Source organism: Bison bison, unplaced genomic scaffold (assembly GCF_000754665.1).
Source record: "Bison bison bison isolate TAMUID 2011002044 unplaced genomic scaffold, Bison_UMD1.0 scf7180017864329, whole genome shotgun sequence".
NCBI classification, from domain to species: domain Eukaryota; kingdom Metazoa; phylum Chordata; class Mammalia; order Artiodactyla; family Bovidae; genus Bison; species Bison bison.
Genome location: NW_011494901.1, coordinates 636,296 through 653,769, shown reverse-complemented (window position 1 = coordinate 653,769; position 17,474 = coordinate 636,296). Strand labels below are relative to the sequence as shown.

The window sequence follows — 17,474 nt, the reverse complement described above, 5'->3', positions numbered from 1 at the left end:
TACTAATTTTCCCTCAGATAAAAAGATGGCTTAAATAACTATTAAACATCTCAAACAATTTCTATGTAAATGGTAGGTTTTTATCATAATTGAGAAATTTAGAAAAATTGAGGAAGCCAAAAATAATTTAAGTGAATCCAAATTTAACTTAATTAAATCGATATGAAGAAAAATAAAACAGCGGCTGCAGATTCATTATTAAAAGGGAAAGTTGGCAATTTTAAATGCATGCAATTATACTGAAATGCTAATTTAAATTTTATGTAAAATATTAATTTTAATGAGTATGGAATAAGTATTAATTCTCAAAATAATACCTGTATGCATATAACAACATTTAAAATTTTTATTAATTTTCAAAGAAACACTAATTGATAAAAAGCGTAGTTTCTTCTGCTCAACTGTTAAAGTTCTAATTCCAACAAACCATATAATTATGACAAGTTAAAATTCCATCTTTAAACTCTTCATAATCTTCTTTGGTAAACAGATCCAGAAATAGGTTAAACCTAAATACAAGATGACAAAATTGAATTCTTGTTAATATAAAATGTCGTAATTAGTAGTTACTGAAAAATTGTAACGTTTCTAATACAGCAAAGCAACAGTTAGCCACTCCCTGCACTTATTGTTTTGATAGCTTTTACCTTCTCTATGCGGGCTAATTTGCTCAGCAGTGTCCAACTCTCTGCGACCCCATGGACTGCAGTCTTCCAGGCTCCTTTCTGTCCATGGGGCTAACCCAGCAGGAATACTGGAGTGGGTATTCTCACCAAGGGATCTTCCCGACCTAGGGATCAAACCCAGGTCTCCTGCATTGCAGGCAGATTCTTTACCATCTGAGCCACCAGGGAAGCCTCCTTTTCTAGTTGACCATAAAAAGCTTCTGATGGGCTCAACTCATATTTTCTTCCCCTCCCCAGTTCCTGTCAATACCCTTGGTGACTTCAACAGTCCCAATTATAAGAACTGTGCCACAAAACACTATACCACAGGCCTTTATCACCAGGCCACTCCAGCCACTCACAAGCAAAGTCATTGCAAGGATGGCCACTGTCAACACTTGGAATTTTTGCTTTACTTCTAAGTGTTGGAACTCTGAACAGCATTTCATACCCCTATACTGTCACTGAACAAGGTCAATGCCCTCCTTGGAACTCAGCCCCTTTGAGATCAGTCCCTCGATCTGCAAGCTTCATTTGTATCCCCTCTCTCAATCATTTCTCTCATCACTCCTAATTATGCCCCTAGGATCCCTCTTCGAGAGCCTGAGACTTCCTCTTCATCCTAGGCACTGCCCGACACTGTGTTCTCAGTCCTCTCCTCTCCCTCCACCCCCACAATGAGGTTTCATCTGCACCTACTGCCAGAACCGCATACACTTATTGCAGTGTAGGTATCACATGGGCTCCGACACTTCCAAATGCTTACAGTTTTCACCTGAGTACCTACTGCTTGAAATCCTACATGCCAAAATAAAACTAAGTAGGTTCATAAAACCAACTCTTTCAATTTATTTCTTACCTACTCATTGTCAAACCTTAGTATCATCTACATATTTCCCTACATCTAGTCATCTGTGTCCTCTCCACTTTTCAAGTGCATTTTACTTTTCCCTTGGTCTGCTATTACAATCCCTAGATTTTCTTTTTCACCTTCTGTCTTGCCTCCATTCCACGTTTTCACAAAATGACATCAGATTCTTTTTAAAATGCACACCTGATTAACCCACTGCTTTGAAATGTCCTATACTGACAATGTACAAGATATCTGCATAATTTCTTATTATCTTTCCATAAAACACTTACTAATTATAAAAGGAAGAACAGTAACTGTGTATAGTAGAGTTCTGGACATCTTAACCAACAGATCAAAGTTAACATCCTCAACAAGAGATAAATGAAAACCTCATCACTCCTGATGTGAAGTTCTGAGAAGAAAGTAACATTATTTATATAATGTACCAACCAAAAATGCAAAATGTGAATCAAATCAGGAGAATTATCAGCAAGTCCAGACGGATAGACTGAAAAATAATTGGCCTACACTCTTCAAAACTGTCAATATCATACAAGACAAAGAAAGACTGAAGAGTTGTTACAGATAAAGAATACTAATCTGCCTGCAGTTCAGGAGACCTGGGTTTGATTCCTGGGTTGAGAAGATCCCCTGGAGAAGGGAATGGCTACGCACTCCAAGAAACTTATGGACAGAGCAGTCTAATGGGCTATAGTCCATGGGGTTGCAAAGAGTTGGACACAACTGAGTGACTAATACATTACATTAAAGAGACATTACAATTAATATGATACATGACCTTTGATTCAGATCTTCTGTAACAAAAAAATCCCATTAAGGACATTAATGGCACAAGAAAAAATTGGAATACAGACTATAGATTTTATAAAAATTTTATATCAGTGTTAAATGCTCTGAATTTGATATTTCTAGTGTGGTTGTAAAAATAAAGATATCCTGGCTCTTAGGATATACACACTAAAGTATTAAGGGGCAAGGCTTTACACACATACACAGAGAAAGAGGAATGGGGAGCAGGATAATGACAAAGCACATGTGGCAAGATGTAAAAACTGGTGAACCCAAGCAAAGTGTATTCTGAAGGTCTTTGCATTCTTCTTGCAATTTGTATATACATTTGAAATCATTTAGAATAAATCTTTTAGAATTCATTAAGAAAACATTCCATGTTTCTTCACTGCCTACTGAATTAAGTACAGATCCTTGGCCAAGTATCCAGGTGAGTCCATTTGAAACAAAGTTTCAGTATACTGTATACCCTTCTTTACTATGACTACTTTCAATAAGTTTAATAAAACTGTACATTTATAAACACTTTCTTGGACTCCATGAATTTGCTGATGTCCATATACTCCCTTCCCCCACATTCTCACTTATAAAAGTTTAATTTCTCTTCACCAAAGCCCATCTTACTTACTTTTTCTACTACTTCCCAAACCCTACCAAACTGGGTGTAACCTATCCCTAAGAATTAAGAGTCCAGACGATAAGTAAACCAGGGCACAACTGGGAAAAAAAAAAAAAAAAAACACTAAGGGGGATGACATGATCAGTTTAAGCCATGTAGCATTTAAAGTAAATGTAGAACAACCTAAATAAATTCAGAGGTACTTGACCAGCGGTCAGAAGTGAAATAGATATTTAAGGGTCATACACCCAGAAAGAGTAATTGAGCCACAAAACAGGTGAATTATCTCAGAATATGTATGTAAAGAGAGAATGTGCGTGCTTAGTCACTTCAGTCATGTTCAGCTCTGTGCAACCCCAGATGGATAGACTGAAAAATAATTGGCCTGCACTCTTCAAAATTGTCAATATCATAAAAGACAAAGAAAGACTGAAGAGCTATTACAGATTAAAGAATACTAATCTGCCTGCAGTACCAGAGACCTGGGTTCCATTCCTGGGACTGTAGACCACCAGGCTCCTCTCTCCATGGGATTCTCCAGGCAAGAACGCTGGAGTGGGTTTCTGTGCCGTTCTCCAGGAGATCTTCCTGACCCGGGACTGAGCCTGTGTCTCTTATGCCTCCCGCACTGGCAAGCAGGTTCTTTACCGCTGCCTAGTGCCACCCGAGAAGCCCATGAAGAGAGAAGAGGACCAACAGTTACTCCAAGGGCAGCATTTGTTATTAGATGGAAGCAAAAAGGACAAGTAAAAGATACACAGAAAATATAGTCAGAAAGGTAGAAAGAGAACCATGACACAGTCTTTAATGTCATAAGTAAGAAAAAAATTTTGAAGGAATAGTAGTAAGATAACATTAAATGTGACAGCATGTTCAAAAATAAAAGAGAACTAAGCAGATACATGAACAAAAATAAAAAACAAAAAAAGTTGGACCATGGTGAGAGCAGTTTCAATAGCACTATGAATATGAGGCCTGAATGAAGCTTATTAAATTTCAATCAACATTTAATGAATGCCTTCTAGGTGTCAAACACTGGATTTAAAAAAGAAAACAGGTTGGAATTAGGCAACTAAAGGTTGGAGATGGTAGAATGTAAAAGGCGAAGGGAAAAGTCTATACCTTTTAATTTTTATCTAAGTGTATTCTTACCAGAAGATGACAAGAAGATTCATTTTGTATCTTTTGAATCTAGGAACAAGATAAAGTATAAGGAAAATTCAAGTTGGTCTCTGGCACTGGTTTTTCCTTAATAAACATATATTAAGGAATAAGAATTATAATACATTTAAAAATATAATTATTAGCTTCTATAATCTTATTTAAAATTGTAATAAAATAATGAATTATAAAGATACTTTTCATTTATAACATGCAGCTTCTGGAAAACACAGCATGTCAATTTAAGTTGCTAAATAATCTTTACAAGATCATTAAATCATCTGATGTTTAGTTGAGGGCCTACTGTTGTTTAGACCCTCAGTCATGTCTGACTCCTTTGTGACCCCATGGACTGTAGCCCACTGATCATGGGATTATCCAGACAAGAAATACTGGAGTGAGTTGCCATTTCCTTCTCCAGGAGATCTTCCCAACCTAGGGATCAAACCCACGTCTCCTGCTTGGCAGGTGGATTCTTTACCACTGAGCCACCTGGGCTCAGAAGGCCTACTGCTGAGGCACAAAAGAATTTAACGAGTTCAAGGTAATGGCCAGAGCAAAATTAGATGTAATCTAGTGTATTTATTAGAGTAACTGGATCTGGATTAACAGAACAATGTCGATATTTTTGCACATTTCTCTGCCTATACAAGCATCCTTGTCACCTAAGAAACCACTGACAGCTTTTTCCTAATTCCCTCTCCTGCCTCATTCTCTTTTTTAACTGGATAAGCAAAGCAAAGCAGAGTATCAGTAATGTGAACATTAGTATAAATACCATTATTGCAAACAATTCATGCTATTATGAATGCAATATTACAAGAACAGTAATGAGTCTCCAGTGTTATATTGCTTACAACATTCTGTTTTAATTATTATCTTATGAAAATACTTTTCACAAAATCAAATTCTGCAGATTTACAGACTGTCAAAATAAAAGTTGTCACTGAGTAACTATACTAAAAACCTACAGAAACATTCAGCATGGTAATATATGTATTAGGACATGCATGTGAAGGAAAGAAAATCACTTATGATTAAGCAATTCATGTGGCATTGTTATATAAATTGTATCCAGCTTAACTGTTTGAGAATCCAGAACTTCCAATTACTTTAATAAACATACTAGATTACATCTAATTTTGCTTTGACCACAACATCAACTGATGTAGTTTTAAATATGGTTTAAATTATGAATTGTTTTCCAGGAATGAAATAATGACATCAAGGCTATAACTCAAGGGAAGAGTTTGCTAAATGCATTAAATTGGACTGCAGCATCATGAAAACGAAGTGACTGTATGAAGTAACACAGAATGTACACTATAATATAGTTAAAATGCTTTTCTCCATCTATATGGATGAGTTTTGTGACCCGGCTTTCCTGGAGGCTCAGACAGTAAAGAATCCATCTGCAATGCAGGATACCTGGGTTTGATCTCTGAGTTGGGAAGATCCCCTGGAAAAGGGAAGATCCCCTGGAGAAGGGAAGATCACCTGGAGGAGGAAATGGATACCCACTCCAGTATTCTGACCTGGAGAATTCCATGGACAGAGGAGCCTGGCAGGCTACAGTCCATGGAGTATCGAAGAGTTGGACAAGACTGAACAACTTTCACTCACTTACTCGCTCATTCAAATTCAGATTTAACAAAAATATTTCAGATTTAAGAGACAAGCATGTTTCCTTGGCTCAGGAAGCTCAGTCAACATTCACTTTCTGCACTCCTCCACACATAGCTACACCTGTGGTCTATTCTACACTCAGTGCTTTACAATGCTCTGTACTTTTAATTATGATGAACAGTGATACAACGGTAGCCTCGAATCTACAGTGCTATGCACTGAATGTGACAATGAGGAAAACTACTGATCTAATGTGATCCAAGAGAAATAAAGTATTAGAGAAGCCAGCTCTCTTTAATACAATGAAAATTGTGTTTACTTACTTTCTCTAGACAACTGTTGGCATTTCAGCCTAAGTCTGTATTTCTCATTTTCTTCAAGCATTTTTGAAATGATTTTGTACACTCCATTCCATACTAAAACCTTCAAAAGATAAGCACAGTTAAGGAACACTGAGCAGAGAATGTGGACTACAGTGTGATGCAGACAACTAGAAGTAAGTCAACCGTGATGACTGAAAGTCACTCAGTCGTGTCCGACTCTTTGCAACCCCATGGACTATACAGTCCATGGAATTCTCTAGGCCAGAATACTGGAGTGGGTAGCCTTTCCCTTCTCCAGGGGATCTTCCCAACACAGGGATCGAACCCAGGTCTCCCGCATTGCAGGTGGATTCTTTATCAGCTGAGCCACAAGGGAAGCCCCAAGTCAACTGTGGTGCATGTCAATTTGATATCATTACAAAGCACTCAGAGATCTAAAAATTAAACAAAATTGCTTTCCCATATTCACTGAATTCTCTGGTATCTTTTTCTAACTTTTTAGTATTTCCTCTCTGTAGTATTTAAACTAACTGTCCTGGGGACTTCTCTGGTGGTCTAATGGTTAAGACTCCACAGGAGGCGGTTTGTTCCTTGGTTGGGGAACTAAGATCATACATGCTGCATGGCATAGCCAAAAAATTAAAAATAAATAATTGGGGAAATTTATAATAAATAAATAAACTTTCCTGGATGAAGGCAAGGTCTTTCAAAGGCAATGTCCAGTAAGTCCTATGGTTTCAACATACTCAATTTTGTTTTGAAAGGTAGTAAAAATAATAATTTCTATTCCTATGTATAAACCACTGGGCCATGATATGATTTTTTAGTGTATTTTATTATTCTAGTTAATACTTAAACATTTCTCCTAGGACATACCAAAGCAAACTTACCAGAGAGCATGAATATACTAGAATAGGAAGAATGGAGACCACAGAAGCAAACAGAGAAATCTAGGCTCAAATTCCAGCTTAACCACTTAACCAGTTGCTTAATATCAGGCAAGCGTTTTAATCTCATCTAGGAGTAACTTCATACATTGGATTATTAGAAATCATGAAAAATATACATACAGCATTTACACCTAGTGTCTGGCCCACAGTAGTTATAGGTAAACATTGGCTATTGTCCAAGAGGAATTGGTTCTTGGAAGAAAAACTTCTCAGTATACTGGGAAGATTAAATGCTCATTCAAAATACACTTGCTGAAAGAGTCAGTCACTTTGAATGCTATTCTATACCATATATGGATTAGAAATCAAAAAAACTTAAAACTCAGAAATAATATAATTTATGTGTCATTATCAACTAATGATTTCTTTAAAATGAAGTGTAAAACATACGGTGGTAAACAAAGATTAGTAGAATAACTGATCTTGAATATGTTTAAAACACTGAAGTCACCATGACATGTGGACAACTAGACAAGAAAAGGGTTCAGCATAAAGGTCCTTGCTTGTCAGATTTCCTGCTAGAAACAATGTATATCCCTTGTCCTTAAAAGAGCACTGTGACAACAACATAGATACCTTGTACTTTCCTGTGAAATCCATGTTATATTCTATAGAATATGTATTTTCATGCTTTGAAAAAGCTCACAGTTATACTTTGGTTAAAATATATTTTATATCTTCAAACACAGGAAGAGGTATTCTTCATGGTTAATAAATATTTTCAAACCCAGTTTCATTTCTGATCATTAATTCTAGTTTTCTCATTTCATTAAACTTAATTTTTCAAAAGATGGAACTATTTTCAATGTCTTGAGTTTCTTCACACATTTGTATTTAAACAGGTTAATCTAAAATTCAAAATATCACTCATTCCCCTGTGCAAAAATATACCTTTTTGTTCTTCTTCTTCATTATTTTGGAAGTTTCACTCAAAGGTATGGGGAAGTCAAACTCTTTAGCTAAATTCTTCTGGGTTAAACCTAATTTTTAAAAAAACAGAGAGAGAGAAACAAGGTAAAATATCAAGTCAGCACATACTTTACAGAATTCACTATCCCGATAATTAACAACTATAAATGTCTCAAGCTTTCTTTGGGGATTTTTACACTTGTTGATATATTTCAGATGACTAGATAATAGCAGTTTACCAATTAACTAATACTATACTGGAAAAAAATAAAACAAGAAAACTAAGGGTAAACTATCTAATGGTGCCTAGATCTCCTTCCCTTTCCAACTTGAAAGGTGAGCCCCAGAAGGGTTAGCAACAGAGTAAACAAATACCAGAAAACCACACCTTGCCCTGGGCGTGCTCTCTCTCTCTCTCTCACACACACACACACACACCAGTGAGGCAAATATCTACCTGCTTTCAAAACTCAGCTCATAGGTTTCTACAGCCTCTCCCCTCAAACACCCACAGCCCTTGCTTCCAGAAACACTTTGCTCAAGGTACTCAGCACAGTAGCATATATTTATAGTTTCCTTCACCATGCTGTGACCTTCTGGTGGGGCAGTGTCCCTGTGTGTAGCATTCATCTATCTATCCTACCAGACACACAGTAGGTTCTAATAAAGGTCTGTCAGAGTTATAAGCTTCCGGACTCTACTCAATAAACCATACTGCCTTCCCAAATATTAACCGTGAGAAGAAAGCCTAAGGGTTTGCGTATCCAAAGACAAAATCAAAGCACAATGAGCATGTGTTCCCTGAAAGTGCTTATGTTTGTTCTTTTGCCTTCAACACCCTGTATGTACCCCAACATTTCCCCGCTGTATTCCTGCCAGACCACCGCTCTCTACTTGGCCTTCTTCGACTCATCCAGTATTTAGCTTTCCAGGGGCAGAGGGCCTTCTCTGATTTCACAAAGCACCCTATGCTCAGTTACCACAGGATTTATCATGCTGTTTGCTTGAGAAATGTGTTCTATTCATTAGAAGTCCAGCAGTATAGAAATTAGATACACAATCAATACTCCATTTGTTGAGTGAAACAGAGTATGTTCTAAACTGGCATGCCCCATTTGTGAGGAACAGACCACTGATCCTGAACCAGGCACAGATACAGCACTAATGAATATGAACTCACATGAAAAGAAACTCATTCCCTTTTGAATTCTTTTCCAATCTTCTGATTATATCAAGGAGAAAGTCAGAGTTTGGAACTGGTATGTCATTTAAACTTTTCTAAGACTTGCTCATCTCTCTTTATGACTGCAGCAACTTCCAGAAGACAACCTATTTGGCTAGAATTTAATAATATTGTTTTTCCTTTATTAGATTCTTTTTAGTTAATTTCTATTTATGGAAAATGATACATGCTTTCCACTGAGGTAATGATGTAAACTGTTCTAAAAAGAAATACAGTTGAGAGGGAAAAATGCACCTATTTAAATAAATATATTAAGTAAATTATAGTACAGATGTACAGATATAACAGGAAAATAACAAGTTTGGGAAACTCTGCTCTTCATATACCCACATGTATCCTTCCCTCTAAGCGCCTACATCCTTTGGAATACTGTACTTGTCTCTTTTCCAAACATTTTCTGTTTGTAAGCCTTACCTAACCTAGATATATATACTCCTTGAGGTCAAGATAGGCACCCTCATATCTATCTGTATTAGTTAGAAATATAAAATATGTCAAGGAGCATAGAGAAGAGAAAAAGAAAAAAAGGCAAAATCATTTCTTCTACTTATTTTGGGCACTTTACTGAGGCTATGGCTCCCCTGTATACCTAGATTTTATGCTTCAAATTTGAAGCTTCAACTTGTGCTTCAAATCTGTCTCTACTCTTTGAAAACACTGTGATCCAGTCTAAATATATTTTCCTCCTTCTCTAATCATTATCCATCACTGATCCTTATGGTACTTTGCTTACATGTTTTCCCCACCTATAATCCCCTATTATCTCAGGAACATGTGTAAATCTCACAGAGCCACATCCACCACCAAGAAACTTTCCTTAATTCCTTCATCCCCCAATTATTCACCACCTCCACAGCATTTATTTGTACCTCCACAATAGCATTCATCACCCTCTACTATATATAAGTGAAAGTCAGTTGGGTCTGACTCTTTGAGACTCCATGGACTATAGAGTCCATGGAATTCTCCAGGCCAGAACACTGGAATGGGTAGCCTTTCCCTTTTCTAGGGGATCTTCCCAACCCAGGCATCGAACCCAGGTCTCCCCCACTGCAGGCAGATTCTTTACCAGCTGAGCTACCAGGGAAGCTCTACTATATAAAAATTATGGTTGTATCTCCCAAGTTCTGGATAATATAGAACCAGCTTGACTTATGAGTCTTGCCCGAAACATTAAGAAGAGTTACTGACTTGCCAGCCCCTGGATTTCTAAGAGGCTTCCCAAGTGGCACAGTGGTAAAAAAAACCCACCTGCCAGTGCAGGAGACAGGAGACACGGTTTGATTCCTGTGTCAGGAAGATCCCCTGGAGGAGGAAATGGCAACCCACTCCAGAACTCTTGCCTGGAAAATTCCATGGACAGAGGAGCCGGGCAAGCTACAGTCCATGGGGTCGCAAAGAGTGGGACATGACTGAGCACACATGCCCGGATTTCTAAACTACAATACGTCTCACACACAGCTTATACTGGAGAAGGCAATGGCAACCCACTCCAGTACTCTTGCCTGGAGAATCCCATGGACAGAGGAGCCTGGTGGGCTGCTGTTCATAGGGTCACAGAGTCGGATATGACTGAAGTGACTTAGCATGCGTGCATGCATTGGAGAAGGCAATGGCAACCCACTCCAGTACGCTTGCCTGGAGAATCCCATGGACAGAGGAGCCTGGTGGGCTGTCATCTGTGGGGTTGCACAGAGTCGGACACGACTGAAGCAACTTAGGAGCAGCAACAGCTTATAAGCTTATCTTCCAGAAGTATATGTGTGTGTGTGTTAGTCGCTCAGTCATGTCCAACTCTTTGAGACCCCATGGACTGTATCCCACCAGGCTCCTCTGACCGTGGAATTCTCCAGGCAAGAATACCAGAGAGGGTAGACATTCTCATCTCTAGGGGCTCTTCCTGACCCAGGGATCAAACTCAGGTCTCCCCCATTGCATGCAGATTCTTTACCATCTGAGCCACAGGGAAGCCTATGTGTTTCTGATAACTCGACTCCACCATTCAAAAATCTTCAGTAATCATAAAATGAGTCTCCAAGGCATTCCACAATGTGGTACAAAATTTATTTCTCACTCATTCAATAAATATTTAGTGTCCAGACCCTGGGACAATCACCCTCTCTTTCACCAAGCTACTTCTGCTGAGTGTGCCAACATTACTGGCATGTTACTCTCTCTGCCAAACCCTGTGCTATGCATTTTGCACGCATTACTTCACTTAATCTTCACAGTAACTCATTGAGGTAGGAACTATTATCCTGATTTTATAGAAAAAGAAACTGAACATCAGAACAGTTAACTAACTTAGCTAATATTACACTGCTAGTAAATGAGAGAACCAAGATTATGGCTTTCTGACTTCAAAGTCAATGCTCTTGAAGATACCTACCAACCTACTCACAATTTCTCCATTCATATACCTTGATTTCTTCTTTGTCTCCATTTTCCTGAACTATCAAAGACCTTCCAAGATGTCTCTCTCACAGCACTGATGCCTGCTAGCTTGTATTTCCATTATTCATGTAAAAGTCCCTTGAGAGTAAAACATTTGCCTGAGTCCTCTGTGTCACTAGCACCTAACCTAGTGTCTACAATATGGCAGATGTTAAATAAATGTTACTGAATAAAGCATTTACCTTTGTTCCTTGCAGAGAGCCAGGCCTAAGTATTCAATGAAGGCACACTTAATGTTAATATTAAAGACACCCAAGAATGAGTAAGACTTAAAACACTTAAGCACTCTCTGGCTTGACTGAAATATAAGTCTACCTCCTTCCCTTGATACTACTCTTGGTTTCAAAAGCACAGCAGAGTGGTCACCAAAGTTAGTGGCTTGATCATCGCCTCAGCTGCACAGCACGGAAACTTCAGACTTGGCCTTTTCCCTCTTCCAGCCAGGCATCAATCCTGCTCACTCCCCCTCCACTGCTACTGTCTTCGTTCAGGCCTTTTATACTTCCTTTTATCACCGCCTCAAAACTGGTCTCTGGCTTCCAATCTCTCCCACTCTCACTCACTCCCAGTTATCTTTCCCCCAGCTCTGACCATGTCATTCCTGCCACAAAGGAACAGCAAAAAATTTCAAAATTTCAGAACCAAACTTCAAAACAAAACCGAATTATCGTCATCTCCTACTCCAGCAGGGCAGCCAACTAGAGGAAAGCTATTCTAGCTCAGCACAAAGTTAAAAAAGCAGAGAGTTGGTTCCACAATCTGAGCTCTTTGCCATCCTGTCGTTTCTACCTAACTTATGTGGGGATCTCCAGTACTCATTCATGCATCCTTTCCCTTCTCCCATGAGCTTCTTCATCTGTTTTTCAATATTCTTCATTTCTAATCTACTACCTTACTGCTGGACTATTGTTTTTCTCTTTGATCTGCTGGTGCTAATGCAATACTGGATCCATTTTATTCTTTCCTCTCTTCCTGCTCTCTCCTTTTTAAAGTTGAAGAGCTCACCACTACCACCATACTCGTAATTTCTAGAATGAGTCTTTTGTCTGTTTCTATTATTCAAAGGAACTGGAAACCTAATGCTAAAATGTCTAACACTATTCCTAATTTTTTAGATCACCAGTTCAGGGGCCAAAAAATAAAACTCCAAAACAAAAAACCTGAGCACCTTTTAACAACGGGACCTTTGGAGGGATATGAAGTCTAAAATAGTGCCCCTGATGAAGAATCTCTGAAGGTTTCCCACCACAGCTGATTCTCAGGAGTCAATCAAGTTACATACAGTACAGTTTTATACTTCTAAATTATCAAAATTAATTTAGGTAAATTAAATTAGCAAAGTAAAATTAAGTCCTGAAAAAGGATAGCAAACAAATTATTCATGTATTTTTCAACTTGGGCTTTATTCTTGCCTGCCTTCAACTCTCCTCTAAACAGCATGAAATAAGTAAACCTGTTCCTACTATTTCTCTTGTTCAAAACCTTTCAGTGCAGAACTTCTGGTAGCTACAGTGAATAGCAGGGGTAGGGGAGAGAGAGACAGGGTACAGTAATAAACATGCCAAAATTTCTCCCCAAAAAACTTGACAAGGATTCTTCACAAAACCATACCCCCAGCATTACTTGAAGAGAGAGAATGCTGAAAATACAAAATTAATATAAGTAAAATGAGAAAAAGCATTAAATCACAGCACTACGATCCTATTTGCTTAAACCTCACCCTAAGCAAGGCTTTGTGGCCAACAATGAAGAGAAAGGAGGGACACTAGAAGAGGTGCCTGCAAGAGAGCTGGAGCAAACAGATGAAATGCACCCTAAACCTCGAAATACTATTACAGAAGATAACCAGGCAGATCACAGCACAGACTACAGGAAAGAATTTCAATGTGTGATTTAAAAGGCCAGACACCACATAAAGGACCAAAAGCCTGCAATTTAATGGAACTGATTTGGTTAAAGCAGCAAGCATGAATTTAAAGGAAGAAACACAACTTAAAAGGCCAGTCCTCTCTCTTGGCTTTTGGAGAAAAAGAACCAGAAGCAGAGTTCATGAACTGGGTCACAAAATAAACATCAATAACATTCATAAAGTGGAGACATTACAAACAACATTCTGATCACAATGCAATAAAACTAGAGCTTACTAGGAGAAAAGAAAGAAAGAAAAAAAGAATAAGTCCTGGAAACTTTTAAAATCAAATCTATTAAGCAACTCTAGAGTGAAAGTGGTAATACAAACTGAAATTACAAAAATGAAAAATTTTTTAAGTGACAATAAAAACATTATATATTAGAATCTATGGGATTTAAAGCAGTAATTAATTCCTGTCAAATAGGAAGTCTGGTTGTGGCTAAGTCATGTCCAGTTCTTACAACCCCATAGACTGTAGCCTGCCGGGCTCCTCTGTCCATGGGATTCTCCAGGCAAGAATACTGGAGTGGGTTGCCATTTCCTTCTCCAAGGGATCTTCCCAACCCAGGAATTGAACCTGGGTCTCCTGCATTGCACACAGATTCTTTATCAACTGAACTATGAGGGAAGCCCATTTATTAGAATCTATGGGATTTAAAGTAGTTAGAAAGAAAATTCAGGTGCTAAATACTTTTATTGACAAAAAGGAAGGAAAAATTAAATTTTTTGCTCAAAACAAAAGCATAAGGACAAAGTAAACCAAGAGAAAGTACACATAAGGAAATAATGAAGTTTTATCTTTATTGTTTATCTTTATTATTGAGAAAGAAATTAGAAAAATAAAACACCTAATTAACAAATCAAAATCCTCTGTTTTAAAAAATTAACAAAATAAAACACTGGTGAACTTGATCAAGAAAAAAAAAAACATATACATCAAAAAATGAAAAGGGGGAACTAACCATTGAAACACAAATAATTTTTAAAAATCAAAAGACGCTACTGAGCAGACCTCTATGCAAAGAAATAAAACAACGAAAGCAATAATCTCCTAGAAAAATACAGATTAGCAAAATTGGCCCAATCCAATTAGAAAATGTAAAGGGACTAATTTCCATAGAAGATACAGAGAAAATTATTAAGGAATTATCCCATAAAAACTAGACCTAGATGTTTTCACAAAAGAATTCTACCAAATCTTCAAATACCAAATATTCTCAGTGCTCTATAAACTATTCCAGAGCATTGAAAATAAAGGGAAAGTTCCTAATTCCTTTTATGAACTAAGTTTAACTATGATACCTAAACCAAATGAAATAAAGAAAGAAAAACTGTCTCAAATTCCAAAACAAAAATCCTAAACAAATTATTAGCAAACAGAATCCAACATCATATTAAGAAAAAAAATACATTATAACCAAGTGGGATTTATTTCAGGAAGACAAAGTTCGTTCAATCTTATGAAATCTATTATCACATACCATATTAATAAGTCTAAGGAAAAAATATTATCTCCAAAAATCTAAGAAAGTCTTCGACAAAATTCAACATTCATTCCTGGTAAAAACAATGAAGAAAATAAAAACTGAAGAATACATTTTAATGTTTTAAACATACAGGCCTTAGTCTTAAAGACAAGACTTCATTTAATGGGGAAAAACTAGAGGCATTTCCCCTAAGATCAGGAACAAGACAAGGATGCTCACTATCCCTACTACTATTCAACATTCTATTCATGGTATCAGCCAGAGCAATTAAACAATAATAATTTAATAATCAACTGCAGGCATAAAAATAGGTTAAAAATAAAGCTATATCTATTTACAAATAATATAATAGCATACCCAGAAAATCATTAAGCATTAATGACAAAACTAATTCAAATAATAAAAGAATTCAGTGAAGTACTTGGATCAAAAATTAACATACAAAAATCCACAGGCTCTGGCCTGGAAAATCCCATGGATGGAGGAGTCTGGTAGGCTGCAGTCCATGGGGTCGCTAGGAGTCGGACACGACTGAGCGACTTCACTTTCACTTTTCACTTTCATGCATTAGAGAAGGAAATGGCAACCCACTCCAGTACTCTTGCCTGGAAAATCCCATGGATGGAGGAGCCTGGTAGGCTGCAGTCCATGGGGTCGCTAGGAGTCGGACACGACCGAGCGACTTCACTTTCACTTTTCACTTTTCACTTTCATGCATTGGAGAAGGAAATGGCAACCCACTCCAGTGTTCTTGCCTGGAGAATCCCAGGGACAGGGGAGCCTGGTGGGCTACCGTCTATGGGGTCGTACAGAGTCGGACACGACTGAAGTGACTTAGCAGCAGCAGCAGCAGGGACTTCCCTGGTGGTACAGTGGATAGGAATCCACCTGCCAATGCAGGGGACACAGGTTTGACCCTTGATCCGGGAAGGTTCCACATGCTAAGCCCACAACTCCTGAAGCCTGAGTGCCTAGAGCCTGTGCTCCACAAGAGAAGCCGCCACAACGAGAAGCCCATACACTGCAAAGAAGAGTCCTCTCCACTCTCTGCAACTAGTGAAAGCCTGTGTGTAGCAACCGAAAAATTAAAAATCAATTAAAATCAATAGGTTACTTGAAAGAAGCAAATCACAAAAGTGCCCGTACTGCATGATTTCATATATACAAAATGCCCGGAATAGGTAAATCTGTGGAGACAGTAAATAGTTGAGTGCTCGCTTGGGGCTGGGGTTAGGTGCAGTGAGAAGAAATGGTGAGTGACAGTAAAGGGTACAGGGTTTGTTTGGGGGGAGGTAATAAAAATGTTCTAAATTGATTGTGATGATGGTAGCACAACACTATTTTAAAAAATCACTGAATTACAGACTTTAAATGAGCAAACTCAGTCTACTGTGAATTATATCTCAATAAACTATTAATTTTTTTAAGTACAGCTAGAGGGATGGGCTGTCAAAAGAGAGGCAGGATTTTTTGAGGTGATGTGCATGTTCTAGATTCTGACTATGGTGGTATACTACCCAGTGTATAACTCTCAACTCTCCTGAAACTTTTTGTTTTTTAATCAAGAGGCCTTATATACACAAACAACATTCAGAGGACATTATGGAAGAGGAAATCACATTCACGACCGAATATAAGATCAAATACCTAGGAAAAAATTTAACAAGATATATGAAAAAACTAAAGAAGAAAAAACGTTCGAATATAAAACACTCCTGAAGGACACAAAGTGAAGAGTAAGTTGCCCAATCACGTCTGATTCTTTGTAACCCCATGGACTATAGAGGCCATAGAATAATCCAGGCCAGCATACCGGAGAGGGTAGCCTTTCCCTTCTCCAGGGGATCTTCCCAACCCAGGGGTCGAATCCAGGTCTCCTGCATTGCAGGCAGATTCATTACCAGCTGAACCACAAGGTAAGCCCAAGAATACTGGAGTGGGTAGGCTTTCCCTTCTCCAAGAGATCTCCCCGACCCAGGAATCCAACCCAGGTCTCCTGCTTTTCAGGCGGATTCTTTACCAACTGAGCTATGAGGGAAGTCAGGTAGAATGAAAATATAAAGACATCCTCTCCTCTGCTTTCAAGGAGTAAGAGACAGCATTTTAAAGGTGTCGGTTCTCCTTCGGCTAACTCATAAATTCAATGAGTCCTAAAAGGAATATGGACACTTAGGCCAAGGCCCCCATCATCCTGAGAGACACTAGTAGCTCCTTCCAATAGCCTCCCCTCTCGGATTCGGATCTCAGGCTTATCTCAAATGACCTTCATTGCGCTTCTGCGGCTTCTGGGGGCAATCCCGAAGCGCAGTTCGGACTCGTCTCTTCGTCCCCAGACCGACAGGAGGGCTGTCCATGGCGAGTAGCCCACTGCCTGTGGTCTAACGGCCGCTAAGCAAAGCGACTAACCCGGAGCCGCCCACGGAGGGGCGGTGGGGGTGTGGCGGTGGCCGTGGGGGTGTGGC

The 17,474-nt window shown here is 38.5% G+C and overlaps 1 protein-coding gene across 1 annotated transcript; it reads right to left on the bottom strand.

Moving 5' to 3' along the window:
* Window positions 1-322: 322 nt before the first annotated feature.
* LOC104998390 (chromosome unknown open reading frame, human C5orf47) lies at window positions 323-17,459 on the bottom strand. The gene is made up of 5 exons (XM_010853523.1): window positions 17,276-17,459; window positions 7,899-7,987; window positions 6,058-6,157; window positions 4,100-4,138; window positions 323-509 (listed from the first exon to the last, which is right to left on the bottom strand). Exons 1-4 carry the CDS (start codon window positions 17,364-17,366, stop codon window positions 4,119-4,121), a joined length of 300 nt encoding a protein of 99 aa, XP_010851825.1. The 5' UTR covers window positions 17,367-17,459; the 3' UTR covers window positions 323-509; window positions 4,100-4,118.
* Between the last annotated feature and the right edge of the window lie 15 nt (window positions 17,460-17,474).

Coding starts and splice junctions, on each gene's coding strand:
- LOC104998390 (XM_010853523.1), bottom strand. CDS start 17,366: ATGGACAGCCCTCCTGTCGGTCTGGGGACGAAGAGACGAGTCCGAACT. Junction 7,988..17,275: donor GCCGCAGAAGCGCAATGAAG/GTCATTTGAGAT, acceptor TTTAAAAATTAG/GTTTAACCCAGAAGAATTTA. Junction 4,139..6,057: donor CCAACAGTTGTCTAGAGAAA/GTAAGTAAACAC, acceptor TCTTGTTCCTAG/ATTCAAAAGATACAAAATGA.